This window comes from Choloepus didactylus, chromosome 19 (genome assembly GCF_015220235.1).
Source record: "Choloepus didactylus isolate mChoDid1 chromosome 19, mChoDid1.pri, whole genome shotgun sequence".
Lineage (NCBI taxonomy): Eukaryota > Metazoa > Chordata > Mammalia > Pilosa > Megalonychidae > Choloepus > Choloepus didactylus.
This window is the reverse complement of record NC_051325.1, coordinates 14076530-14103699: the sequence shown is the minus strand read 5'-3', so window position 1 is coordinate 14103699 and position 27170 is coordinate 14076530. Positions and strand designations below refer to the sequence as shown.

General features: G+C 40.1%; 1 protein-coding gene across 7 annotated transcripts in view; it reads left to right on the top strand.

Moving 5' to 3' along the window:
* The window catches only part of CFAP61 (cilia and flagella associated protein 61), a 302443-nt gene that overhangs the window by 42923 nt on the left and 232350 nt on the right, over positions 1-27170 (top strand). For all 7 annotated transcript variants that reach the window (XM_037812259.1, XM_037812260.1, XM_037812258.1 and 4 more), the window contains 2 exons: positions 2017-2176; positions 24245-24333. In XM_037812259.1, the coding sequence (XP_037668187.1) occupies positions 2017-2176; positions 24245-24333 (249 nt within the window). The remainder of the gene's footprint in view (positions 1-2016; positions 2177-24244; positions 24334-27170) is intronic.

The following is a 27170-nucleotide window of genomic DNA, read 5'->3' as shown; positions in this document are numbered from 1 at the left end:
ATGCACATGCAGCCTGCCGTGAAGCCAGCAAAAGGTATTTCAGGCCATCGAAGTTTCGTTGCACCAGCACGGCTGTAGATTAGAAGGACATCTCCATGTGAACCAAGATGGATGCCAATTTTCCCTGCCGAGAGTGAGGCTGGCCGTCTCTTTCTGCACATATGGTAGATGGATTGGTTAATCAGCGTCTGCTGAGTCTTGGGCCTAAAATTACAGAGAAGCCAGACAACTGCGGCTCTGCACCCTTTGTTCATGAGTGCAAACAAGACAAACAATCGCTTATGATTTGGGAAAAAAATTAAAATGTTTGTTTTGGATTTTTATTAAAGTGTCAATGGCTTTATAAAACAGCTGTGTAAATCCAGCCTTTTACTGCAAGTATCATTTTGGGGAGCTGTAAAGAAAAGAATATGCATGGAAAAACTAATTTTTAAAAATTCTTTTTGCATTTCAGTGTTAGGGAGGAAATAAAGGGAGTCTCACATTTATTTTTCCAAGACATGTTTGTGAATAAGCGGTTTTTTGAGGACATATTTTAGAATAAATAGTTAAATGCCTTATTTCTTTCTAGGTCATTTAAAATACTGTGCATTATTGCTGCTTGATTCTTTTCTCTGCCTGGCTGTTTGTGGAAAGATTCTGTATTCTTGGGAATAGGGAATGCCTATGATTGTTGAGTTCTTCTACTACCTGAGTGGAAGTAGTCTTAAGAAATAAAATCTGAACACATGAAGGATAGACCCAGTTTCTAATAAGAGCTGTTAGAATCAAATCTTTCAACCAGAATTTGCTCAAAACCCACTGAATAATCAACACGAATTATCTATCTGAAATTTAAAGGACTTCGCATATTCTCTCTCTCTCTCTCTCAATTTTAAATGCTCCGCTTATAGAGAAGAGTGAAATACAGAATGATTGAAAGCGTTCAATCATAGTCATCTCTCAATGTGGAATATGATAGAATTAAAACCTGTTGTTAATTTATAATATTTCAGTACCCAGAATGGGTCCAGATGAGCCTGTTACTCATCTTCCCTCCTATATGTTCCTCATAAAAGGCCACAAACATGGGGACCATTGCAAGAAGGTCAGAACCAGGTATCCGCTAGGATGCCAGCAAAGCTTACATTTGCACATCAGACCTGCTTGGTGACCCCTTGTAGCCTGACTGCTTCCAGATTTGGGCACTGAGCCTGAAGCCCATGTAAACCATACAGTGTCCTCTGGGAAACAACATTTTTATACATTCTAATCCCTAACATGTGTCACACCCAAGCTTTGGGCCCTTGTTGCTGTAAGATGAAGCCTTCATGACATCAGTGATGCTGGACGAAGCTTTGAAAACTGCATATGAGGACAATATATTGTGATGGCTTCCCACCCTCCCCCCCATGTTTTGAAGATTTCTCTAGTTGTCTCAAACGAAATAGTCACTGAAACATGGAACATGGCATTCCCTTTGGTATGAGTTTGTAGAGTTCTTGAGTTTTCTTCTATTGAGCATTCCCACAACCTCCTTTCCTCACTTCTCACCATAAGACCATCCAACCAAATAAATAAGTGAATTCGGGAAAACTGAAGGGTTTCTACCTGATAAGGGGAGAGTGACCACTAATTGTCTCTGAATCAGGGATCAATCTGATAGACGATGGAATGGTGGTTGGTCTTACTGAGAACTGTACATGGCAGAGGAGAGTAGAGGAATGCCAGGGTATGCAGAGGGATTATCTGGGCAAGAGGGCAAGTGTTAAGTTCTAGTAGTTTGTCTTCAAGAACTCTTTGGCCACTTCCCTCTAGGATTAGCCACTGTGATTATTCTCTCATTGGACATTTTTTGAGCATGTTGTATGGACCATGCATTGTGCTGGATGCTGAGCTCCTGAAAGAAGACACTTCTTCCTCCCTTAAATATCTCAGATGACTGCCAAACCACCAACTGACCTCATGCTGTGGGCCATTTTCATGATGAAAATGAACTTGAGGTCTGAGAGAGTAATGGATATTTGGATGTTTCAGGTGGAAGGCATAGCCGTTGGGTTCATGAGTGTGTGCTCGAGAGTGAACATGGAACTCCTGCACAAGTGCTTCGACCTGGGCCCTTTCCACGGACTCTGCAGCCCACATCCTGAAGATGTTCCGGAACCATCAAGAGAGCTAAGTGATCAAGGAAGTGAAGGTACAGTGGCTATCTCAGGAATATATCCGTAAACGAAATCCATGCTTTATCCATAACTGCCCTTTTATCTAAGTGATGGAACTAGATGGAACATTTTAAAGATCTTTGTCTAATCCTTTTTAAGGAGTAGCTCCTAACGTTAATCATATTCTTGTGTACATATCTGTGAGCACAGATAGTCAGAAATGCACAGGTATAGACCTAGTAGCCTTGCAGTTTAAGATTTTGTAGATTCAGAATGTCTGCTTTCAGAATTTTCATTGTTAGAGTAGACATAAATTATGGTGAAATAATTGCTTGTACTTCAGGATTTTACTCATGCACATATACAAAAGCTTAAATACAGTAAGTGACTTTTAAAATTATTTATTTATTTTATATGAGAAGTTGTAATTTTATAGAAAAATCATGCATAAAATACAGAGTTCCCATATACTACTCTATTATTAGCACCCTGTGATAGTGTGGTACATTTGTTATAATTGATGAAAGACCATTATTATAATTGTACTATTTATAGTCCATAGTTTACATTAGGGATCAGTATTTGTGTTGTACAGTTTCATGTTGGTATGTTTTTTAAATTTTTATTCTAGAAACATAAGAACATAACCTAAAATTTCCCCTTTTAACCACATTCAAATATAAAGTGCAGTGCTGTTAATTACGTTCACAATGTGGTGCCTTTTTTATGGCTCAATTTTCTCAGGTATAAATGGAGATAAAAATAGCTTCTACTCCAAAGAGTGGTTGGGAGGATTAAGTGATAGCATGTATGCCAGGCACAGAGTAAATCCTTAAAATTTTTAAGTGTTTTCTACATATGTGTGGTTCTTGAAATTAAAAACAAGTTGAACATGCTATATACAAAAACCAACTCAAAATGGATTCAATGACCTAAATATAAGAGCTAAAAACATAAAACGGGAAAATCTTTAGGCACTTGTAATTAGCAATGGATTATTAGATATAACACTTAAAACATAAGCTAACAAAAGAAAATAGTAGATAAACTGGATGTAATCAAAATTAAGAACTTTTGTGCATCAAAGGACATTAACAAGTAACTGAAAAGACAACCTATAGAATGGGAGAAAATAGTTGGAAGTCATATATGTGATAAAGGTTTAATATCTAGAATATATAAAGAATTCCTATAACCAAGCAACAAAAAGACAAACAACCCAATTTGAAAATGTGTGAAGGAATTGAATAAATGTTTCTCCAAGGACGATATACATATGGCCAATAAGCACATGAGAAGATGCTGAACATCATTAGCCATTAGAAGATTCACATCAAAATAACAATGAGATATCACTTCACACATACTAGGATGGCTATTATTTAAAAAAACAAAACACAAGAGAAAATAGCAAGTGTTGGTAAGGATGTGGAGAAATTGGAACTCTTGTGCATTGTGGGTGGGAATGTGAAATGGTGCAGGTGTTGGAGAAAATAGTTTGGCAGTTCCTCAAAAAGTTAAACATAGAATTACCATATGACCTGGCAATTCTGCTCTTACGTATATACCCAAAAGAATTGAAAGCAGGGACTCAAACAGATACTTCTTCACCAATGTTCATGGCAGCATTATTCACAATAGCCAAAAGTTGGAATCAACCCAAGTGTCCATCAACAGATAAATGGATAAACAAAATATGATATATCCATAAATTGAATGTTAATCAGCCATGATAAGGAATGAAGTATTGATACATGCTGCAACATGGATGAACCTTGAAACCATTATGCTAAGTAAAATAAACCAGACACAAAAGGACAAATATTGTATGATCCCACTTATATAAAGTATCTAGAATAAGCAAATTTATAGAGACAGAAAGTAGACTCCAAGTTACCAGGGACTGGGGGGAGGAATAAATTGGGAGTTATTGTGTAACAGGTAAAGCGTGTCTGTTTTGAGTGATGAAAAATTTTTGTTAATGGATGATAGTGATGGTAGGACAACAGTATAAAGGTAATTAATGTCACTGGACTGTACACTTAAAAATGGTTAAAATGGAAAGTTTTGTTATATACATCTTATAATGCTAAAAAAAAAAAGTTTTTAAAAAAGTTGAGAAGATATAGTCCCTACCATTATGTTACTGCATGGCTCTGATGCTACTAATATTCCATACATTGTATGGAAGGGTAATTCCTGTCATGGAGACTTTGTAGGGGTAAGGAAATTCAAAATTTAAATTGAACCCCAGGACTTAAAAACATGCATAATCCAGCATTTCTCTGTCCAGTTAAAGTTGAGTCGCAAGGGATGTGAATGTAAAGGAAGTCTTACTTCTTTCTACCTCCTTTAATATTTTTACTTAAAATCAGTTACTTGCAAGATAGTAAGTAAAGGAAATAGGAAAACTTTTCCTGTTAAATTCTGTCCCTTGTTTATTTTTTAAAATCTGCTTCATGTTCACTGAATCAAAGATGATTCTTGATGAAATTTTCACCCAAGGGACAAATTTTACAGACTTCTAAATAACTGAGGAATGGCTTCACAAATAATCAACATCTCATTATATCTAGGAAAAGAGTCATCAACACATTTTGCTGCCATCTTCCTATCAACCACAACAAAGAAGGCGGCTTGGGAGAAAATTCTAAATGTGCTGTGATCTACTATTACTCTTTTCTGATGAAAGTCTCAAGTTAAAGGAAATGTAATTTCACTAAAATATGCACTAAAATTTTTGTTTAAAATGAGCACACATCATTGTGCCTTCTATCTTGCATTTTGTTTACCGCTTTTTACTTTTCAAAGGATTTTCATATACATTATCTTCATTTTACCCTCATAACTTGATGTAGGAGAGCTAGGACAGGCGGTGGTATCTCTCTTTTACAGCTGCTATGCTCATCTAGGGCTTAAAGCTCAGCAGGGACTGATCCAGAATCTGCAGCCAGACCTCTCCGCTTTGTGTGACACTCTTGACCAGGTGGCTTTTTATCCTTCATGACCTTGACTGAAAACTCCAGTGGTAGCTGCTCTATGGTACATCCGTGGTCAGTTTTTTCACTTTGGCAAGTTATTTAACGGGTTGTCTCTTTCGTGGGTTATCAGGGACCTCAGACTTTATTGTGCGTGTGTGTGTGTGTCCTGGACAACTTCCATCTCCTGGAATCTTCACGTCTGTGTCTGAGGACTTCTTCATAACCATGGAATACCACTCTAACTTGTGCAAGAGGCAGACCAGAAGTCCCAGGAAATTAACATGCTGGGAGCAGCCCTTCCTTCCCTGTCTCACTTCCCCACTCCCCTCCTGGTGCTTTCTGGATCACCTCCCAAATCAACTACTTGTACAGCATCCTAGAGTCAAAGTCTACTTCTTAGGGAACCCAGACGGAAACACTGCTGGTGTGTTCTTTCCCCACCAGCTGTGGGGTTTATTTGTATGTAACTGAGAGGAATCAGGGTGTTCCACACCCCAGTCTCCTCACCCGTCAGTTGGGGCTAACTCTGAAACGTGTGTTTTATATTGTTTCCCAGATTTCCCCCAGGGGATTAAGCTCCAGTTTCCCACAGTGGTAACCCAGGTGACAGCACACATTGTTATCTGTCTTCCCTTCCCTGTCACTCTTCTTCAAATCGCCTTTCAAATAAACTGACTCAAGTTCTGGTCTTTTCTCAGCAGTTGTGAAATCTTCCAAATTCATTCTAACTCCAACCCTTCCAAACAGAATCATGTCAAGACTCAATGTTCTTAAGCTGGTCTTGCTTCTGTATGCTAACAGCGGCCCCCTTTCTATAGCTACTTACATTGTGACGAGCCTGCTGTTATTCACCTCTTTATCATCTCAGGCATAGCAGAAGTTTCCACTGAATCTAAATTTGCAGTTTACTTGAATAATTTGTGTGTGTTCCTGTAACTACTTATTTTGCCTATAAACTGTTTACACACACTTGCAAGTTTTGGTTTTTATGTACTAAATCTTGATAATGGTGTAGGAGATTTTAAATTCCGAGACTCTAACTCAGGTGGGCAAAGTTTTACCTTTCTTTGTTTCCTACAATTCATGAGCCCCCATTTTGGCTGAGAGCAGAAAACATAAGCAACCGAAGTCAGGACAAATCGAGTCACTTCTGATTCTAATCTCAGTCAACTCAGAATTTAAGACAGCTAAATTTGTGTGTATTGAGATTCAAAAACCAACTGAAGTAATTCAGAATGGGAATATATAGAAAAGTATGTGGAGGATTTGTTTGGCCACTAAATCAATAGGAAGTGGTCATGAAACCAGCTGCTACAAAAGCTAAAACCCTTCCATGGTGTAAGGGAGCAATTATGCCCAACCCAGGCAAAAAATTAATTGTCCTTTCTTCTCTATGCATTATTTAATAAAATCCTGAAGAACTGGGGCTGGGTTAGAGTGTATCAGTTTGAAAGACATCGAAATATTGGAGTTTGTCCAAGAATAGTCACCAGGATGGATGGTGAGAGCATGGAAAGGTGGGTCCTGGTAGGAAGAATGAAGAAATCACATATCTCTGGCCTGCCCTTAGCTGGTGGTAGGAGCTTAATCGTAGGTGGTAGGAGCTTAATCGTAGGTGGTAGGAGCATTCGTTGAATGAATCCATGTATGGGCACCTGGCTGGCTGGGCAGGTAACTAAGTAGGAGAATGGGACCACCAATATCTGAAGGCCTCTCATATAGAAGAAGGAAGAGAGAATCTTTGTTGTGGAGGGGACAAAACCAGGCCAATATGAACAAGTTCTAAGGATGCAGCTTTTGGCCCAGTATAAGGAAAAGCTAGTAAAGCTTTGTTCAATCTTTTATCTAATGGGGAACCTAGTTTAGAAGTAACAAGTTCCCTAAATATTGGAAGAATTTGTAAAGAAGCAATCACAGATACTAAAGAAGGGCACTCTGTGTGGGAGGCTGTGCTAAATGAGAACTTAATGCATACAAATCAGGATGGTCTATATGTTGGGCAGTTTGTAGAATATTCTCCCTCAGTGACAATAAAGTGGTTCAAAACAATATATTTTTTACCTCCATTGGCCCCATCACTGGCCCTGCCCAGTGTTTGCAAATCAAACTGTGTCTTTTTTTTAACTGTACCCATCACAACAAAGATTTTGGAATCCAAATTGAGCTGGCAATTTTCTTGATGATGCAGAAGGCAAAATAGGGCACAGCCTGCTTTTCCACAGCTGTATTGGCATCACCACGTTTCGTAGTTAATATAAAAATAACAAGTGAAAAACAAAACCTTTGTTCCTCATGTAGGCCAGTGTGATCTGGGCAGCATGAGTCTCTGTTTTAAAAAGACCCTGGTGAGGTTCTGATTTGTAAATCTCGTTACTCACCTGGGGCCCGCCCTACAAATCTAGGTAGAATTTTGTGTGCTCTTTGGCAGGCATAAATTTAATTTTATATAACAGAATTGTAGGGCTTTCAAAAGAATAACTGGTGTGGCCCCATGGAACCAAACCAGCCAGGAGAAGTGTGGCTTATTTTACGTTTAAAAAGCCCCTCAAAATAGAATTTTCATGACATCCCCATATAAATCACTCTTGCTGTCAGGAAATGTTTCTTTATGTCTTATATATACTAATTTTCATTGCTAAATGTAATTGTTTAGAAACAATTGCTAAATCAAGTCCTATTTATTATACATGAAATAGTCTCTGATCTTTTAGCTTCTCTTCCTAAAGTTCCATTTTTTTAAATAATTCAATTCTATTGAGATATGTTCACATACCATGCAGTCATACAAAGCGTACAATCGATTGTTCACGGTACCGTCATGCAGTTGTGTGTCCATCGCCAAAATCAATGTTTGAACCTTTTCATTACCACACACACAAAAGTAATAAGAATAAAAATTAAAGAGAAAAAGAACAATTAAAGTAAAAAAGAACACTGGGTGCCCCTTTTTTTTTTGCCCCCATTTTTCTACTCATCCATCCATACACTGGACAAAGGGGAGTGTGATCCACGTAGCTTTCCCAATCACACTGTCACCCCTCATAGGCTACATTGTTATACAATCATCTTCAAGATTCTAGTGTCCTGGGTTGCAATTTGATAGTTTCAGGTATTTACTGCTAGCTATTCCAGGTCATTAGAACTTAAAAAGGGTTATCTATATTGTGCCTAAGAGTGCCCACCAGAGTGACATCTCGGCTCCTTTTGGAGTCTCTCAGCCACTGAAACTTATTTCATTTCCTTTCACATCCCCCCTTTGGTCAAGATGTTGTCCATCCCACGATGCTGGGTCTAGATTCCTCCCTGGGAGTAATATTCCACATTGCCAGGGGGGTTTACACCCCTGGGTGTCAGATCCCATGTAGAGGGGAGGGCCCTAAAGTTCCATTTCATAGTTCTGGATTCCCTTTGAACTTGAACTCCAAATAGGAATGAAACATTTTACTTTTATTATTCTTTTAATGTGGATTCCAAATAGGAATGAAATGCTCATCAATGAAACACAGCAGTATTTCTGCCAAAATATTTGCATTCTATATCTCAGGACACTCATTTTAACACCCAGTAAGTTCTGTAGTTATTTAACTCGTGGTCCACTAGGGCTCTATGGTATCCCCTTCCTTCCTCCGGCCCCCGGGTGAGGTGGCCTTGTGTGCCCTGCCAAGGTGGAGAATGTTTGGGTATTTATGCCCTCCCAGTAGCCCCGTTCCTTCTCCTGGCAGGATGTAAGTAGCACCCACATGGCCCTGTCCCCTAGTTTTCATGACTGAGCTTCTTACTTCTCAGCACTTGTAGTGAGGGTCTTAGAACCCCCAAAGAGAGAACCTCTGCTCTAACAGCCTCAGTATCCCGATCACCCCCTTCCCAGGAGGTAAACCCAAACTCTTTCCTCAGACTTGGCTGGGAACTCTCTCCACTTTTCAACAAGATGGGCCTCTTCCCATCCACTCCCTCAGTGGTAACAAAGAGTTGTTACCCACTTGGTGACAAGAGCCACCAAATTTGCCACTTTTTAAAAAATTGTGATTTGGGTTTTGAGCATCTTCACTCCCCCTCCTGCTCCTTCCTTTGCTCTCTCTGGGGTCCTGTGTGATTCTTTGGTACCTTGTGGCCAAGGCTGCAAGGTTATGGCAAGAATGCAGATAGTGGCAGCAGAATCTACTTTACTTAATGTTCATACAAAGCCTAACTTATATTTGTTACAATTGTATTTTTTTTTTTTTTTTTAACCACTGGATGTATGTCTTTATAAGTATCTGTATCCATAAAGGTTAAAAAGATTGCATTCTTTCAAAGCTTTGGCTACTCTTGCGAACTTTGGTTTTCCAGAATTAACGATGTGATTTCTAATGCTTTGCTAGAGATTTTGATAAAGTAAGAAAATCATACTAGACCTGTACGCAAGCTAAATCATTTTCTCCCATGGTGTACAATGTAAACTCTCGGAGGGGTTTCTAGGGTGGGTTTCTTAGACTGGTAACGTACCAGGAAGAGTACAATACAGACTGAAACCCAAAGCTGTTGTCAGGGACACTGACCCAAATGCCATTCTGGTTTTTAATTATTTAACAAAACCTGTTGCTTATTTTCCATCTTAATTCAAATACAAAGTTTCTCAGCCTTTTCAAATGCCTGAAAACCACAGCAACAACAAATGATGGTAACCAGCTAAGAACTTATTATTTTTTGCAGAGAACAGTCTCATGAGGAATCAAGTTGCCTTGGTACAACTCAGGCCATGTTCTCCACGATTCAGATCCTTTTCATGATGGTGAAAACAGGAGCACACTTTTATATAGGGCCGTAAGGTCTTTCCAGGAAAAATGGCTTTATTTATATTCGTTATGATCATTATATTCTGGGATTATTTTCTCAGTAGGTGATGTCTCTTTTGCCCATATTTATGAAGCAGGGGAGAAGGCATTTAATGAATTTCAAGAGTGTATTTGACTGTAAAACACATCTCTCTCAGTATATTCACATGTAAATAGCCCTTTTATTTGTTCTCTCTGGTGACCTTTTTTCTTTGGGGGGTAGATCACAGTTTGTTGTTGTTTTCCATTTCCAAATGGGAGGCTGAATGATAATGATGAAAGATTATGCAAAAAATCCATGTTTAAAATAATGTTGATATGCCACTTGTGTTGCGGGATAATTATAGTAATTTGGCTATTACGCTATATGGAGTCGGGAGTCAGTTGCTAGAAAACACAGTGATAGGGGTGATTCAAGGGATTTTCATCCCAGTTGGCTGTTTGATCCTGCTGACTTTTCTCTTGAAAATCAATTGCTTGTGGCAAATACTTTGAATTCCCCCTTGATTAAATTGGCTGTCAGTGGGCTTCACTCGTTGCACTGGGGTCACTGCGAATTCTATCTACACCTGGTTTTTGATGACTCTTAAAATATCATGGCCCAAATTTAATTCAAGGAAGCAATTACTAAAAACCAGTGTTTGTACATGACAACAAACAAATTCTGAAGTCCAGTAAGAAGCCATTAATTTTCCTACTGGGTTGTAAGCCCTCTTCCCGCTGAGTATCATTTGGGTTTTTTCAGACTTCTGGGAATATATAGGTTTGTTCAGTGGAAAACCTGGGAGACTTACCTTGGAAGCTGGCTCTGACATCAGGTTCATCACTGGCAACTTTTCCATTTTCCTTCCAAGATTATTAGCATTTCTTTTGAGTCAAATTTAGAAAATTAGATATTTCTAGAAAAGCATCTAATGTATGAAGACTCAAAAATTATTAACATGGAGTTGTGGATAGAGATAATATCCCACTCCCAGTAGATAATATCTTCTCTTATTGAGTGCTGATTCAAATCTACATGAAATATTTTTGGGAAAAGAGAAAATTGAGCAATCACAAAACTACCCCAAGAAAATATTCATAATAAGTGTGCAAAAATATTCAGCTTCCCTAAAACTGAAATGCATATTAAAACCCAAGATCTTTTTCTGCCCCTTTTGGCCTACTAAATGTCAATATGTATTATAATTAAAATACTTAGTTCTAGTCAAGGAGTGTCATACCAATGAAGGTTCACTAATAGAGCACTCTGGAATTCAATTTAGAAATGGTTACCAAAACTTATTTAAAATGTTCATATACTTTGACCTCAGCTACAGCAAATCTGAGGAAATAATCTAAAATCTGTAAAAAGGAATATATGCAAGAATATTCATCAATCTTTATCATAATACTAAAAATGAACAAGCAGGGAAACAAATTTAAAAATACTAAAATCTCTCACAAGAACATTCCCCTTTCATTCACTAGACAGATACGCAGCAGTCTTTATAAAGAAGATTACAAATAATGAGGGGAAATGGTTATGATACAGTGTTACATGAAAAAAAAAATGCCCAATGAATTGAAGTATGAGGAAAACTGCCTAAGAAACATGTGCCATGATTACTGGGAGGTAATGCATAAAAATGACAAAGCGATATAGTCACAGAAGTGGCACTAGGGAAATGCTTTTATTTTTTCTTGCTATTTTTTTAAATGTGGAAAGAATCTTAAATTTACAGAAAAATTGCAGGAACCTTTTTTTCTTCCTGAACCAATGAAAGTAAGCTACCAATATGTTTTAGTGTATGTTTCCTTCATGAGCAGGTACATTCTCCTATACAACCCCCAACATCCATCAAAGTCAGGAAATTAACATGAATGCATTATGACTATCTAAATCGCAGCTTCAGACCCCATACAAGTTTCACTATTTTCCCCAATAGTGTCCTCCATAGCAAATGGAGCCAGTTCAGAATAACAGCAACTCAGTCTTTCCTTGACTTTCGTGACCTTGACGCTTTTGTCTACTGTAAGCCTGTAATTTTGTAGAACGTACTTCAGTTAGGGTTTGTGTGGTGTTTCCTCCTGATGAGGTTTGTATTATGTATATTCAGCAGGAACTTCACAGAAGGGAGGGGCCCTGGGTTCTCATTGCATCCTACCTGGTGTTACATGATGTCATTCTGTCCCATTACTGATGATGTTCTGTCTAACTTTGATCATTTGCTTAGAGTGTCTCTTTTCAGTAAAAAAATACAATCCTTTTGGAGTCTGCCAGTCTTTGCAGAGATTTCTTTATTCCTGACCTCTGTATTGGCTCTGCCCAGATTCTCACTTGGAATCTGAAACTTCTAATCACTGACTCTGTTTTTTTTTTTTTTAATCATCATTTTATTGAGATATATTCACATACCACACAGTCATACAAAACAAATCGTACTTTCGATTGTTTGCAGTACCATTACATAGTTGTACATTCATCACCTAAATCAATCCCTGACACCTTCATTAGCACACACACAAAAATAACAAGAATAATAATTAGAGTGAAAAAGAGCAATTGAAGTAAAAAAGAACACTGGGTACCTTTGTCTGTTTGTTTCCTTCCCCTATTTTTCTACTCATCCATCCCTAAACTAGACAAAGTGGAGTGTGGTCCTTATGGCTTTCCCAATCCCATTGTCACCCCTCATAAGCTACATTTTTATACAACTGTCTTCGAGATTCATGGGTTCTGGGTTGTAGTTTGATAGTTTCAGGTATCCACCACCAGCTACCCCAATTCTTTAGAACCTAAAAAGGGTTGTCTAAAGTGTGCGTAAGAGTGCCCACCAGAGTGACCTCTTGGCTCCTTTTGGAATCTCTCTGCCACTGAAGCTTATTTCATTTCCTTTCACATCCCCCTTTTGGTCAAGAAGATGTTCTCCGTCCCACAATGCCGGGTCTACATTCTTCCCCGGGAGTCATATTCTATGTTGCCAGGGAGATTCACTCCCCTGGGTGTCTGATCCCATGTAGGGGGGAGGGCAGTGATTTCACCTTTCAAGTTGGCTTAGCCAGAGAGAGAGGGCCACATCTGAGCAACAAAGAGGCATTCGGGAGGAGGCTCTTAGGCACAACCATAGGGAGGCCTAGCCTCTCCTTTGCAGCAACCGTCTTCCCAAGGGTAAAACCTATGGTAGAGGGCTCAACCCATCAAACCACCAGTCCCCTATGTCTGTGGTCATGTTAGCAACCATGGAGATGGGTTAGGCGAATACCCCTGCACTCTCCACAGGCTCCTCAAGGGGGCACTACATCTTTTTTTTTTTCCTTGTTTTTCTTTTTCTTTTTTTTTTTTTTTTTAACTTTCCCTTTTTGTTTAAATCAACTGCATGAAAAAAAAGTTAAAAAGAAAACAAACATACAATAAAAGAACATTTCAAAGAGACCATAACAAGGGAGTAAGAAAAAGACAACTAACCTAAGATAACTGCTTAACTTCCAACATGTTCCTACTTTACCCCAAGAAAGTTACATAATATAGCAACATTTCTGTGAACTTGTTCCTACTATATCCATCAGAATTTAACAGACCATAGTCATTTCTGGGCATCCCCAGAACGTTAAATAGCTTATCTGTTCTTCTTGGATTATTGTTCCCCCTTCCTTAATTGCTCTCTACTGCTAGTTCCCCTACATTCTACATTATAAACCATTTGTTTTACATTTTTCAAAGTTCACATTAGTGGTAGCATATAATATTTCTCTTTTTGTGCCCGGCTTATTTCGCTCAGCATTATATCTTCAAGGTTCATCCATGTTGTCATATGTTTCACGAGATCGTTCCTTCTTACTGCCGCGTAGTATTCCATCGTGTGTATATACCACATTTTATTTATCCACTCATCTGTTGAAGGACATTTGGGTTGTTTCCATCTCTTGGCAATTGTGAATAATGCTGCTATGAACATTGGCGTGCAGATATCTGTTCGTGTCACTGCTTTCCGATCTTCCGGGTATATACCGAGAAGTGCAATCGCTGGATCGAATGGTAGCTCTATATCTAGTTTTCTAAGGAACTGCCAGACTGACTTCCAGAGTGGCTGAACCATTATACAGTCCCACCAACAGTGAATAAGAGTTCCAATTTCTCCACATCCCGTCCAGCATTTGTAGTTTCCTGTTTGTTTAATGGCAGCCATTCTAACCAGTGTTAGATGGTATCTCATTGTGGTTTTAATTTGCATCTCTCTAATAGCTAGTGAAGCTGAACATTTTTTCATGTGTTTCTTGGCCATTTGTATTTCCTCTTCAGAGAACTGTCTTTTCATATCTTTTGCCCATTTTATAATAGGGCTGCCTGTACTATTGTCATTGAGTTGTAGGATTTCTTTGTATATGCAAGATATCAGTCTTTTTGTCAGATACATGGTTTCCAAAAATTTTTTCCCATTGAGTTGGCTGCCTCATCTTTTTGAGAAATTCCTTTGAGATGCAGAAACTTTGAGGTGCAGAAACTTCTAAGCTTGAGGAGTTCCCATTTATCTATTTTCTCTTTTGTTGCTTGTGCTTTGGGTGTAAAGTCTAGGAAGTGGCCGCCTAATACAAGGTCTTGAAGATGTTTTCCTACATTATCTTCTAGGAGTTTTATGGTACTTTCTTTTATATTGAGATCTTTGGTCCATTTTGAGTTAATTTTTGTGTAGGGTGTGAGGTAGGGGTCCTCTTTCATTCTTTTGGATATGGATATCCAACTCTCCCAGCCCCATTTGTTGAAAAGACCATTATGGCTCAGTTCAGTGACTTTGGGGGCCTTATCAAAGATCAGTCGGCCATAGATCTGAGGGTCTATCTCTGAATTCTCAATTCGATTCCATTGATCTATATGTCTATCTTTGTGCCAGTACCATGCTGTTTTGGCAACTGTGGCTTTATAATAAGCTTCAAAGTCAGGGAGTGTAAGTCCTCCCACTTCGTTTTTCTTTTTTAGAGTGTCTTTAGCAATTTGAGGCATCTTCCCTTTCCAAATAAATTTGATAACTAGCTTTTCCAAGTCTGCAAAGTAGGTTGTTGGAATTTTGATTGGGATTGCATTGAATCTGTAGATGAGTTTGGGTAGAATTGACATCTTAATGACATTTACCCTTCCTATCCATGAACATGGAATATTTTTCCATCTTTTAAGGTCCCCTTTTATTTCTTTTAGTAGAGTTATGTAGTTTTCTTTGTATAGGTCTTTTACATCTTTGGTTAAGTTTATTCCTAGGTACTTGATTTTTTTAGTTGCTATTGAAAATGGTATCTTTTTCTTGAGTGTCTCTTCAGTTTGTTCATTTCTAGCATATAGAAACATTACTGACTTATGTGCATTAATCCTGTATCCCGCTACTTTGCTAAATTTGTTTATTAGCTCTAGTAGCTGTATCGTCGATTTCTCAGGGTTTTCTAGATATAAGATCATATCATCTGCAAACAATGACAGTTTTACTTCTTCTTTTCCAATTTGGATGCCTTTTATTTCTTTGTCTTGCCGGATTGCCCTGGCTAGCACTTCCAGCACAATGTTGAATAACAGTGGTGACAGCGGGCATCCTTGTCTTGTTCCTGATCTTAGAGGGAAGGCTTTCAGTCTCTCACCATTGAGTACTATGCTGGCTGTGGGTTTTTCATAGATGCTCTTTATCATGTTGAGGAAGTTTCCTTCAATTCCTACCTTTTGAAGTGTTTTTATCAAAAAGGGATGTTGTATTTTGTCAAATGCTTTTTCAGCATCTATTGAGATGATCAATTGATTTTTCCCTTTCGAGTTTTTAATGTGTTGTAATACATTGATTGTTTTTCTTATGTTGAACCATCCTTGCATGCCTGGAATGAACCCCACTTGGTCATGGTGTATGATTTTTTTAATGTGTCTTTGGATTCGATTTGCAAGTATTTTGTTGAGGATTTTTGCATCTATATTCATTAGGGAGATTGGCTGGTAGTTTTCCTTTTTTGTAGCATCTTTGCCTGGTTTTGGTATTAGATTGATGTTAGCTTCATAAAATGAGTTAGGTAGTGTTCCCTTTTCTTCAATGTTTTGAAAGAGTTTGAGTAAGATTGGTGTCAGTTCTTTCTGGAAAGTTTGGTAGAATTCCCCTGTGAAGCCATCTGGCCCTGGGCATTTATTTGTGGGAAGATTTTTAATGACTGATTGGATCTCTTTGCTTGTGATGGGTTGGTTGAGGTCTTCTATTTCTTCTCTGGTCAGTCTAGGTTGTTCATATGTTTCCAGGAAATTGTCCATTTCTTCTACATTGTCCAGTTTGTTGCCATACAGTTGTTCATAATATCCTCTTATAATTTTTTTAATTTCTTCAGGATCTGCAGTTATGTCACCTTTTTCATTCATTATTTTGTTTATATGGGTCTTCTCTCTTTTTGATTTTGTCAGTCTAGCTAGGGGCTTGTCAATCTTGTTGATCTTCTCAAAGAACCAACTTTTGGTGATATTTATCCTCTCTATTGTTTTTTTGTTCTCTATGTCATTTATTTCTGCTTTAATCCTTGTTATTTCTTTTCTTGTACTTGGTTTAGGATTGGTTTGCTGTTCATTTTCTAGCTTCTTGAGTTGATCCATTAGTTCTTTGATTTTGGCTCTTTCTTCCTTTTTAATATATGCGTTTAGTGCTATAAATTTCCCCCTTAGCACTGCTTTTGCTGCTTCCCATAGATTTTGGTATGTTGTGTTCTCATTTTCATTCGTCTCTATATATTTAGCAATTTCTCTTGCTATTTCTTCTTTAACCCACTGATTGTTTAGGAGTGTGTTGTTTAACCTCCAGGTATTTGTGAATTTTCTAAGTCTCTGATGGTTATTGACTTCTAATTGTATTCCATTGTGGTCAGAGAATGTGCTTTGAATAATTTCAATCTTTTTAAATTTATTGAGGCTTGTTTTATGTCCCAGCATATGATCTATTCTGGAGAAAGTTCCGTGAGCACTAGAAAAGTATGTGTATCCTGGTGATTTGGGATGTAATGTCCTGTATATGTCTGTTAAATCTAATTCATTTATGAGATTGTTTAGGTTTTCAATTTCCTTATTGGTCTTCTGTCTGGTTGATCTATCTATAGGAGAGAGTAATGTGTTGAAGTCTCCCACAATTATTGTGGAAACATCAATTGCTTCCTTTAGTTTTGCCAGTGTTTCTCTCATGTATTTTGTGGCACCTTGATTGGGTGCATAGACATTTACGATTGTTATTTCTTCTTGCTGAATTGCCCCTTTTATTAGTATGTAGTGGCCTTCTTTGTCTCTCAAAACATCCCTGCATTTGAAGTCTATTTTATCTGAAATTAATATTACTACACCTGCTTTCTTTTGGCTGTAGCTTGCATGAAATATTTTTTTCCATCCTTTCACTTTCAGTTTCTTTGTGTTCCTGTGTCTAAGATGAGTCTCTTGTATGCAACATATTGATGGTTCATTTTTTTTGATCCATTCTGCGAATCTATATCTTTTAATTGGGGAGTTTAATCCATTTACATTCAACGTTAAAACCATGAAGGCATTTCTTGAATCGGCCATCTTATCCTTTGGTTTATGTTTGCCATATTTTTCCCTCTCTCTATTAATATCCTTTATTGTACCCATACCAAATCTCTTTAGTACTGAACCTTTCTCCAAGTCTCTCTGTCCTGTCTTTGTTTCTCTGTCTGTAGGGCTCCCTTTAGTATCTCCAGTAGGGCAGGTCTCTTGTTAGCAAATTCTCTCAGCATTTGTTTGTCTGTGAAAAATTTAAGCTCTCCCTCAAATTTGAAGGAGAGCTTTGCTGGATAAAGTATTCTTGGCTGGAAATTTTTCTCACTCAGAATTTTAAATATATCGTGCCACTGCCTTCTTGCCTCCATGGTGGCTGCTGAGTAGTCACTACTTAGTCTTATGCTGTTTCCTTTGTATGTGGTGAATTGCTTTTCTCTTGCTGCTTTCAGAACTTGCTCCTTCTCTTCTGTGTTTGACAGTGTGATCAGTATATGTCTCGGAGTGGGTTTATTTGGATTTATTCTATTTGGAGTTCGCTGAGCATTTATGATTTGTGTATTTATGTTGTTTAGAAGATTTGGGAAGTTTTCCCCAACAATTTCTTTGAATACTCTTTGTAGACCTCTTTCTAGACCTTCTTTTCCCCTTCTGGGACACCAATGAGTCTTATATTTGGACGTTTCATATTATCTATCATATCCCTGAGGTCCATTTCGATTTTTTCAATTTTTTTCCCCATTCTTTCTTTTATGCTTTCATTTTCCATTCTGTCATCTTCCAGGTCACTGATTCGTTGTTCAACTTCCTCTAGTCTTGTACTATGAGTGTCCAGAGTCTTTTTAATTTGGTCAGCAGTTTCTTTAATTTCCATAAGATCATCCATTTTTTTATTTAGTCTTGCAATGTCTTCTTTATGCTCTTCTAGAGTCTTCTTGATTTCCTTTATATCCCGTACTATGGTCTCATTGTTCATCTTTAGTTCTTTGAGTAGCTGCTCTAGGTGCTGTGTCTCTTCTGGTCTTTTGATTTGGGTGCTTGGGCTTGGGTTATCCATATCGTCTGGTTTTTTCATATGCTTTATAATTTTCTGTTGTTTTTGGCCTCGTGGCATTTGCTGAACTTGATAGGGTTCTTTTAGGGTTTGTAGACCAATTGAAGTCCTTATCTCTAATTTATCAGATCTACAGCTTCGTGGAGTACACTTTCTCTAACTAACCAGCAGGTGGTGTCCACGAGCCAGCTGTTCTCCACAAGCCAGTTCTCCCCTGCTTAGCCTTTTTGGTGAGTGGGGGAGTGAGTCTTGTGGGGCCCAATTGGTGTACCAAGCTTGCGTGTGTAGTTGGTGTTGCCTGCCCTGTATGTGGGGCGTGTTTCTGGGCAGTCGGGGAGGAGGGGTGGCCCTAACAATCAAATCTCCCTGGTGATCCTAGAGTTTTAAAGCTGCTGCAATAGTCTAATCCTTCAGTTCATTCCTGCCACAGTTTGTCTCTGCCACTGACCCACAAGTCCTTGGTATTGGTGTATGGCTCCTGAGACTTGCAAGTGGGCCCCTCTTCCAGGCCGTGCACCCCAGGTCCTCTGTTGAGGGATGACTGTGCTATGTCACAGGTGAGTGCCATCCCCCCAGGGCAGTTCTGGGCTGCTGGGCTGTGTAGGGAGGCTCCCAGTCTGCTCAAATGATGGCTGAGTGGGGCTTTGTTAATTCACACTGCTCCACCTTCCCAACTCTGGGACAATCAGCTGAGGTTGCAGGGAAGGCTAATGTCCACGCCCAGTTTTGTGGTGTGTGCCTGTTATTTGAAGCACTTCCGTCACACTGGGTTGTCTGGGGCAGCTCTGGGCTGTGGGGCTGGCGATGGGCAGGAGTGTTTCCTGTCCACCAGGATGATGGCTGTGAGCGGACACCCCCCTTTTCTTGGGAAGTTGTGGTGTTTAGTGAATTTTCTCAGCCACTGGATTATTGCCTTTTGTCTCAGAGCTCTCTTATTTCTGCTCTTGACTTGACCTGCCCAAATTGCAAGTCTTTGAAGCTTTCTGTATTGGGCTTCTTAGAGTAATTGTTTTAGAAAAAGAAAAAAGGATTAAAAAAAAACAAAAAAAAAAAAGGGCCCTCCTCAGAGATCTAATGGGTTATTGAAATGATAATAGACAAAGCAACCAGGGCCATTAAGGAAAGGTCCACAGGGCAGAGAGATCAGCTTTTCTTCGGGATTTGCATATGCGCCTCAGAGCCTGAGCTCCGCCCTTCCCCTTTCTGTGTTCACCAGAACTCCAAAAATCCTCTGCTTTTATTTTGGAGTTTTTCGTGTTGTTTTTTTTTTTTTCTATGCCTGTCTCCTCTCTGCTGGGCTGGCTGCTCTCAGATTCTCTGGTGTCTGGTCTCAGTCTATCTATGGTTGGAGTTTGGATCAGTAGAATGAGTTTCCGATAAGGGCTGCCACTGCAGTTCTCCCTTCTCCTTCCCGGAGCTGACAGCCCCTCCCCCCAAGGGACCGAGCCTGGCAGGGAGGGGCGCGGGTCCCCTGGCCGCAAAAACCTACAGACTTCGCTGATCTCAGCAGCTCGACACCTCCATGAGTGTTGTATGAAGCATGCCCAAAGACAGACCGCTCTGCGGTGTCCAGTCCACGCAGCTCCCGGCTTTCTACCCACCCTCCTGGAGGAGTAACTAAAACATACAGCTCACCAGTCTGCCATCTTGCCCCGCCTCCCACTGACTCTGTTTTAATAGCCTCTTGGTGTTTCAGCTTCCCTCAGCCCAGTACCCCATTGCACGTACCAGCTTCTATAGATGTCTCCTTGGGGAAATGACATTCTTGGTTGCCCAACATGTCAGTCCTCCTATGGCTGATTTGGCTTCAGTTCTGGTCATTGGTCCATCTCAAGAGCAAATGGTTCCTGGCTGTCCTTGTAACCAAAATAACCTTCCCCCCCAACTGGCTCTCCTGCTATCTATAACTAAGAGGTTCACAAACTGCATGGACTCAGGCGTCCGACTTCCAACCCTGGAGCTTTACCTACAATTTAATATTTTCTGTAGCTGTGGTTTTACCCTCTTTCTTCTCAAAGTTGTCTCTGTTTTTTACTCTTTCTTTTTTTAAGTTAGAATATTCTGTTTTTTCTGGTCTTTATAAAGAGCTATAGCTCGCTCTCAGACTTTTTTCCCACTAAATCTTCAGGCTGTTAATCTCTCTGTAATTGATTTTGAATCAACTTGGAATCAATAATTGATTATGAAATAGGGACCCAAATTTACTTTTTCTCAGGTGGGTAGATGGGACTATTTATTGTGTGGTTTATTCATTCCCCACCAAATTGAAATGCCACCTATATCATACCAACATTTCATAACTGTCTGGCTCTATTTTTGGATTCTTTTCTTTTCTATTCCTACACCAATAACCCACTGTTATAATAATTGTGGCTTTATGATACATCTTAATATTCAGTAGGAAAATTGGTCCCTCTTTGTTCTTCTTTCTTAAGATTTTGTTGACTAGTCCTCCATATTTACCTTTGTAGATTCAGTTCACTTAGTTATGCAAAAAAATCTTGTTGAGATTTTTGGTCGCTATTTAAAAGAAATGTAAAAATTTGAAATCATATTTATCCCTAAAGCCTTCAAAATGTATTATTTTGCTTTCCCTATGTATTATTCCTATTAGATAAAGAGCAGAACAGGTCCAGGTCTTCTGGGATCTAAAGTCTATAAAATTTGGGGACTGTCTTAAAAATAATTCAAAATTATGAATGCACTGCTAGATGCAGCACCTTGGAAGGGCCCTGGACTGAGGAGGCCCATGCACCTCCAGCTTGATTAGCATTGTGGTAAATCCATCCCAGATAAGCGGCCCCACTTAGAAAGTCCTAGAAAACTAGGCCTTCACTCCCACTGGAATAAGCCGCTGGTTCATGATTTCCAAGCTACTTAGGTGGTATAAGCGGGAAAATAACAATTAAATTTAAAGCCTCCATCGTGTTTTTAGTTGTGTTACTTAATACCACTGCCTCAACTTTCCCCTGGAATAGCACCTCACACCTGAGGGTCTCAGGGCACATCATGACCATTAACTCACTAAATCTCACAAAGCCCCAGAGACGCTGGGAGGAGAGACGCAGCATCACATCGCCCAGTTCTGAAATGCAGCCATCTCTGGGGACCAGCGTGGCAGCTGTCGGGTAATCAACAGCAACACCCCACGATTGTTTAGCCAAGACAATTAGTAATTGTAGTTGATAATTGCCCCGTGAACATTAGACTGTCAAACACGTTAAGTCACCGGGATTATTAGTGCATTGCAAATCTAATCCATTCTTAAGATTTTCAGCTTTTTAGTAACTTGATCCTAATTGTAAAGGAAATATATGCAGAGTGAAGGTCTGGTTTTCTTTTAGTCATGTTTTCTGTAGTTCTTCACCTTAAAAACTTATAATAGAAAAAGATCATTTTTTAAAAAGTGCAACTTTTAAATCAGTGCTTATTGATATAAGCATTTTTTCATTCGAAAGTTTGCTGCTGAGCAAAACTGATGAGTGATAGTAGAGGTCAGAATAGTGGCTACCTTTGAGCAGAAGAACTAACTGGACAGGGGCATGAGGGAACCTTCTAGAAATGTTTTATATGTATATCTAGGTGATTATTACACTGTGGTGGACATACGTAGAAATCCACTGAGTTGTGCACTGTACCATATCTGGTATATCTCAGTAACAGAGTAAATTAGCCTAAAAAGCCTGCTGTTCTTGTCATGGAAACCCTGGAAACACCGTATAGACTACGTGGAAAATCTTGCAAGGTGTAGGACATATTCAGGAACTGGAGATGTGACACATTTTATTCTCCCTGAAGCATCTTTCTTCAGAGGAGGGAATCTAAGTCCTTTGCTCCTCTTTTTGCTTGGCATCTTCTCTTCTTGCCCAAGAGGCTCCCTTGTATGCTGGCATGTGACTCTCTCATTGGACCTTCCACATTACAATACAACATTACATACCTCTCCATCTGAGACCTTGACACCTCCCTGGAATCTGATTTCACTCAGAATTTCATTCTATTCCATGTGCCCACCAGAAGCAGGTTTAGGACCTGGAACTGAGTGGTTTCTTCAGGGCCATTGCTTTCGGGGCCACAGTGGGTGAGGAGGAAGCAGAGGGGACCCAGGCCACCTCACCCCTCAGTGTGCAATGTGATGCTTATAAATGAGAAGGCAGAGCCCGTGCCCACGCTGGCTGCAGCATCCCCGTAGCCTCCAGCAAGCCTGAGTCTCCCCTGTATCTGCCATGGTGCTTCACACCAGGGGCAGTACATGTGAGGGCTGCTCTGGGCTAAGGCCCAAAGGCCGAGAGCGGATGTCGTCGCTTGGAAACCCCATCTGAGCAGGCACTGGGTGAGCAGGAAAGAAGGGTGGTGATGGGAGAAGGCAGGCACTCCTGCCTGAAGGCTCTCTCAGTTGCCCTTCTTAGGCATGGAATGTTCTGTATAAGGAAAAGAAAAAGGGAAAAGGAGGAGGGTGTGTTCTGGTTTGCTAATGCTGCTGTTATGCAAAATACCAGAAATGGATTGGCTTTTCTAAAGGAGGTTTATTTGGTTACAAATTTACAGTCTGAAGTCCAGGAAAATGTCCAAATTAAGGCATCAATACAAGTATACCTTACTGAAGGAAGGCCAATGGCATCTGGAAAATCTCTGTTAGCTGGGAAGGCATGTGGCTGGCATCTGCTGATCCCACGTTGTGTTCCAGCTCCTCTCTCAGCTCCTGTGCATTCTTCAAAATATTACTCTTGAGGTGTTTTGTCCTCTCTTAACTTCTCCAGAGCAAAGCATCAGCAAAAGTCTGCTTTCAATGGCAGTCTCCAAAATGTCACTCTGAACTGCTCTTAGCTCCTTCTGTTTGTAAGCTCTTTTATAGGACTCCAGTGATTTAATTAAGACCCACACTGAATGGGCGGGACCACATCTCTATGGAAATAATCCAATCACCTACAGTTGGGTGGGTCACATCTCCATGGGAACAACCCATTCCAAACGTTCCAGCCTAATCAAGACTAAATACGTCTGCCCCCACAAGATTGCATCAAAGAACATGGTGTTTTGGGGGACATAATACATCCAAACCGGCACAGGATAGAAAGGGCTTTCTTGACAATAGGAAATATTTTTTTTTCTACTGTAATTGTTTGTGAAGTTTAAAATCCATGAGACCACCCTGATTATTACTGACTTTTCACAACATATTGAAACAATATTGCTCAGCTCCAGATCCTCTTACTTAGAAAATAGAAAAGAAAAAACAGTAGCCTCTGTCAGGCCACATATTCACAATATTTTCAAACAAGGAGAAAGCTGCCCCCTGGCTAATATAATCCTTGGATTTGGACCATGCAGACATAGCTAACTGTGATCTTTTTCTCACACTCTCTCTTAAAATCATTTTGAAACCCGCCATCCATGAGATTTGTAATCAGTTGTCTGTGAACTTCAGAGGGGGCCACTCTGAAATTATCATGTTGCATGGTAACTGCCAATGTCCTGGGCCTCCCACGTGTGGGGCTCAGGGTTGAGCCTGCCGCTGGCATGGGTTTGTCTTCCCGGCTCCCCCAAGAGGCTGGTTGAATTTTATCTCCATTAAATAAATAAGGCAGCTGAGCCCTCGGGGTCAGACTCGGGGTGGGCTGCACTCCCACCTCACAGCACTGCCCTCTGAATATGATCCTCTAAGTACCTTGTTGTGTGAAAACACTTCATAGTGATTTCTCCAGTTTCCTGTTGTTGCGCAGACATTTATCATCTATTCTCTTGTTCCACTCTTCCTCTCAAAGATACTGCACTCAGGACTGGCAGCCAGGTTTCCCAAACTCTTGAGGAGCTGCAGGAACCTGATTCCCCAGAAGCCAAAGAAAGCATCCAGGTAAGGGAATCCACCTACCCATGCCCAGGCACTGCGTTGGGCCCGGGACAACTTGTGATGTCATCACGCATTTCCTTGGTGCTGAAGTCATTGCCAGGAAATTCTCCCATCTGATGCAGAAAAAACCTCCCTAGTACCAAGGTTGGAGAGTTTAATAAGCCCAGCAGGAAACAGAGACAAATTATAGCCTCTGGTAGGTTCACGGATGCAGGTCAGAATGGGATTTCATCCCTTCCTACCTTCCTTCTGACCCATTCCCTAGTTTCAGGGAAAGCCACCCATTTTAAAGCCAGTTGGGAGACTGACACCCCATCCACATACTCAGCTGGGACAGCAATTTCCTTTCTGCCCTCATTGGACCCCTGTAGGCTACAGAAACTCCCCCCTGGTTCAGTGGAGACCAGCTGAGTCTTGCCATCCTTTTCAGACTTCACCTGGAGCCTTTCCTATGCCCACCTGCTGCTGGCACAATGCTTACAGAGTACCATGTGTTCTGCTGGTGCTGCCCTAACCACACCAGAGGGGTCTAGAGCTAGCCACATGATAGGTTAAATAATATTTAGCGGATGGGCCCAGGAGTCCTGTCATCACTCTCTGCCAACCTCTGAGCGCCAAGGAGCTCACTGCCAAACAAATGCCCATATTTCCTGGGCTCTGGGTCCCCACATTCTCCTGCAGGCCCTCAGGGTATGTCCCTCATGTCTTCAGGAACAAGGTGGGGCTGGGGCAAGAGTGGGGAGAAGCGGTTCACTCCTATGCTAAGTTTGTCAGCCTGGTCCTAAATTGGTGCTGTGTGTGGTCACAATCTCAAGGCATGTTTCACACACAACTCCTCCTGCCTCCAGTTCTTACCGACTCCTCCAACCTATGGGGCTCAGAACCCATTTGTCTAGGACTGGGACTAGTGCTGGACCATTCCGTCTCACACAAAACACTGTTCCCTTTGCCCATCAACTCATGCTAAGAAAATCTTGAGAAGGGAAGGGTGGAGGTGACCTGAGACTTACCACTAGACAACCTGGATGGTCCACCCTAATTTTCTCATTATCTTTATGGAAAAATGCATTCAGATCTCCCCAGACCACAAAGTGACCCAATCTTTAGCTAGTTGTGGGGTCATATTTCAAGTACTCATTTGTTCTCTGCATGGAGATAAGGTGCTCACAATGGTCAAACCTGCTACTGGTTGCTGGAGATACCCATGAGATGAAACATAGCACCTTATTCAGGAAGGTTGCAGCATGGCTAGAAAAGGGGAGGCATGTGGAAAGGAGGATGGAGAACATTCCAGAGGATGGGACTGAGGGGGCACTGAACCCTTTAAAGCAGATTCATTAAAGCATGTGTTAGATCTAAGAAATTGAAGCTGATAGATGGAACTAATTTTTATAAAAATCTTAGTGCAAGGGGCTCCCACTTCTGGCTCATATAGAGCTACAAAATATATGAAACAATGGTTTTCAAGATGTAGAACATCAGGTATCAAAGGACAGTGATGCGTGAGAGATGGGAAACAAACCAGGTAAGTCCTACAATTGCCCCAGCTGACTGCCTTGAGAAAGTTTCCAGGCTGTGGCACAGGGAGGGAGAAACCAGTGGGGGCCCACTGGACTCTCTGAGTAGAAAAGACAAATCTGTAAGTCCAGGGAGACTAAAGTCCCTACAGTTGAAAGAGTACCAGAGAGGAGAGAGCTGCTCAAAGAGAGAATTCAAAGATCAGAGGCTCACTCTTGACTATTCAGCTGAATACTGATTAGTGCATGCATGTGAGGAAACTACTTGAGATCAGGCTGAGGAAAGAACCACCTAAAAGGATTAGAGTGAGCAGTTCCAGTGCTCATACTAGGCTCGGAATAGTACTTCTAGCCAGACTGGAACACCTTATGATTCACAAGGCATTGGGAGAGTACACAGAAGAGTCTTGCTCACTAGTGAGGACTAATTAGCTCTAGACAGAGCACTGCTCCAGTCCCATCTAACAAATCTGTAAAGCAAAAACCAAAAGGATCAAACAGCTTCTGAGTAACTTAACTGAGTCCCAGAACACAGCTCAAGAATATTTATAGGAATATAAAATTATCCAGCCCCAAAATAGGTGAAAATCAGTTTGGAATCCAGTGAAAAATCTCTCAGCATTCAAAAAACCAGGAATATGTGACCCATAGAGTGAAGATAAATTAACCAGTTGAGACCAACCCAGATCTGTGCCAGATGTTAGATTAGTGGATGAGAACATTAAAATGATTATTTTAACTATATTCCTTATCTTCCAAAGTTAGGGAGAGACATAGAAGATATAAAAAGAATCCAAATAATAAAAACTACACTGCATGAGTGAAAAATACACTGCACAGCATAAAGGACAGATTAGACATCGCAGAAGAAAATATTAGTGAACTTGAAATGTGAAAGGAAATCAGAATTTAAAAAAAGATTAGTGTATTAGTGAGCTGTAGGACAACTTCAAGTACCTAAAATATGTGTAATTGCAGACTACAAAGAAGAGAAGAGAGAGGTTGAGATAGAAAAAAATTTTTGAAGAAATAATGACTGAAATATCTCCAAATTTGATGGACCAGTAAACCTACAGATACAAGAAGCTCAACAAACCCAAACACAAAAAACATGAAGAATACAACCCTGAAGCCCATTGTAATCAAATAGTGGAAAACCTGTGACAAAGGAAAAATCTTACAAGGAAGATTTTACTCTTGTGAACAAAGGGACAAAGAAAAGGATGACAGTAGATACCTTGTTGGAAACAATGCAAACAAGGTTTGCAGTGATGTACTTAAAGAACTGAAAGAAAATAACCTGGCAACTTAGAATTTTATACC